Source organism: Habropoda laboriosa, unplaced genomic scaffold, assembly GCF_001263275.1.
Source record: "Habropoda laboriosa isolate 0110345459 unplaced genomic scaffold, ASM126327v1 scaffold1329, whole genome shotgun sequence".
Taxonomy (NCBI): domain Eukaryota; kingdom Metazoa; phylum Arthropoda; class Insecta; order Hymenoptera; family Apidae; genus Habropoda; species Habropoda laboriosa.
In genome coordinates, this window is record NW_017101431.1 from 259718 (window position 1) to 260708 (window position 991).

Below are 991 nucleotides of genomic sequence, written 5' to 3' on the forward strand. Positions count from 1 at the left end.
TTTAAGATTTAACGTGCAGATTTTAAGTGCAAATTACTAAAGAACTTAAAAAAACCTGAAACTGAAAATCGTGAAACAAATAGACATTAATGTTTCAAATAAACGAAAATATAGTGAAAATGTGAAATTACATTTTGTTGGATAAATAAAGTAAAAGTAAATAATTGAAACTGTGCTAACTGATATTTGTCACTCGATTTTAAGTGTAACGTGAACTCACATGTATAGAAATTGTGACAGGACGGTATTGAAAGGAAGATAGTTTTTAGAAATAACGCTTCCAGTACTGGTTCAGATCAAACTAGACAAGTTCGTCATAGCTACATCGAACGTTTGTTGATACTGTTATACGTAATTAAATTAAAGAAGCCTCGCTCAATGCCTGAGCCATAAGCTGATTGACTTTTCCTCTTAAACGAAAATAGAATTACAATGGAATTTTGCTATCCCCGATGAAACCAGCTTGTTTCAAGTACAACTTTCCTTTTTTTTCTTTTTTTAACGTAATACAAATTTTTCCAATACGCTACAAAAACACCAGTTTTGTGATTATTAGTAGTTCTCATGATTAGTTTGCTCGTTTCGTTGCAGCGATATAAGATCGTTATTATTATTGTTAAAGCAATTTCTATTTTACAATAACAATTTATCCACAACGTGTGAATATAGAAATGTTCTTTTTTGCACCTTGCGTTTGAATGCGTTCCATTAAACTTGGCATTTTATCAAGTAAAACCATATTCTACGATTTGTAATCATTGTACGAAATTACAATAAATTGATGGTTCCTGTATTCAACCTTTTGCGTTTTGTAAAAGGTCTACACAGTTCTTTTCAATCGATACATTACGAAATTGGACATTTATCCTTGTTGCTCTAACGTTACCATTCATTTCACGAGAGGAGTAAATAAAAATGATCGTCATACCTGTTCGTTCCTTTTGCAAGGTGTCTGTAATAAATTTCTTTTCCGACGGTGAAATATCCTTAG

At 31.4% G+C, this 991-nt stretch overlaps 1 protein-coding gene and 1 long non-coding RNA gene across 2 annotated transcripts in view; both read right to left on the bottom strand.

Moving 5' to 3' along the window:
* LOC108578174 lies at nucleotides 1–287 on the bottom strand. The gene is made up of 2 exons (XR_001891455.1): nucleotides 221–287; nucleotides 1–61 (listed from the first exon to the last, which is right to left on the bottom strand). It is a non-coding gene; the product is annotated as an uncharacterized LOC108578174 (long non-coding RNA).
* LOC108578128 (ankyrin-2-like) overlaps nucleotides 1–991 on the bottom strand; it is a 37755-nt gene that overhangs the window by 16690 nt on the left and 20074 nt on the right. Inside the window, exon 27 of the mRNA XM_017941393.1 lies at nucleotides 929–986. Within this exon, the coding sequence (XP_017796882.1) occupies nucleotides 929–986 (58 nt within the window). The remainder of the gene's footprint in view (nucleotides 1–928; nucleotides 987–991) is intronic.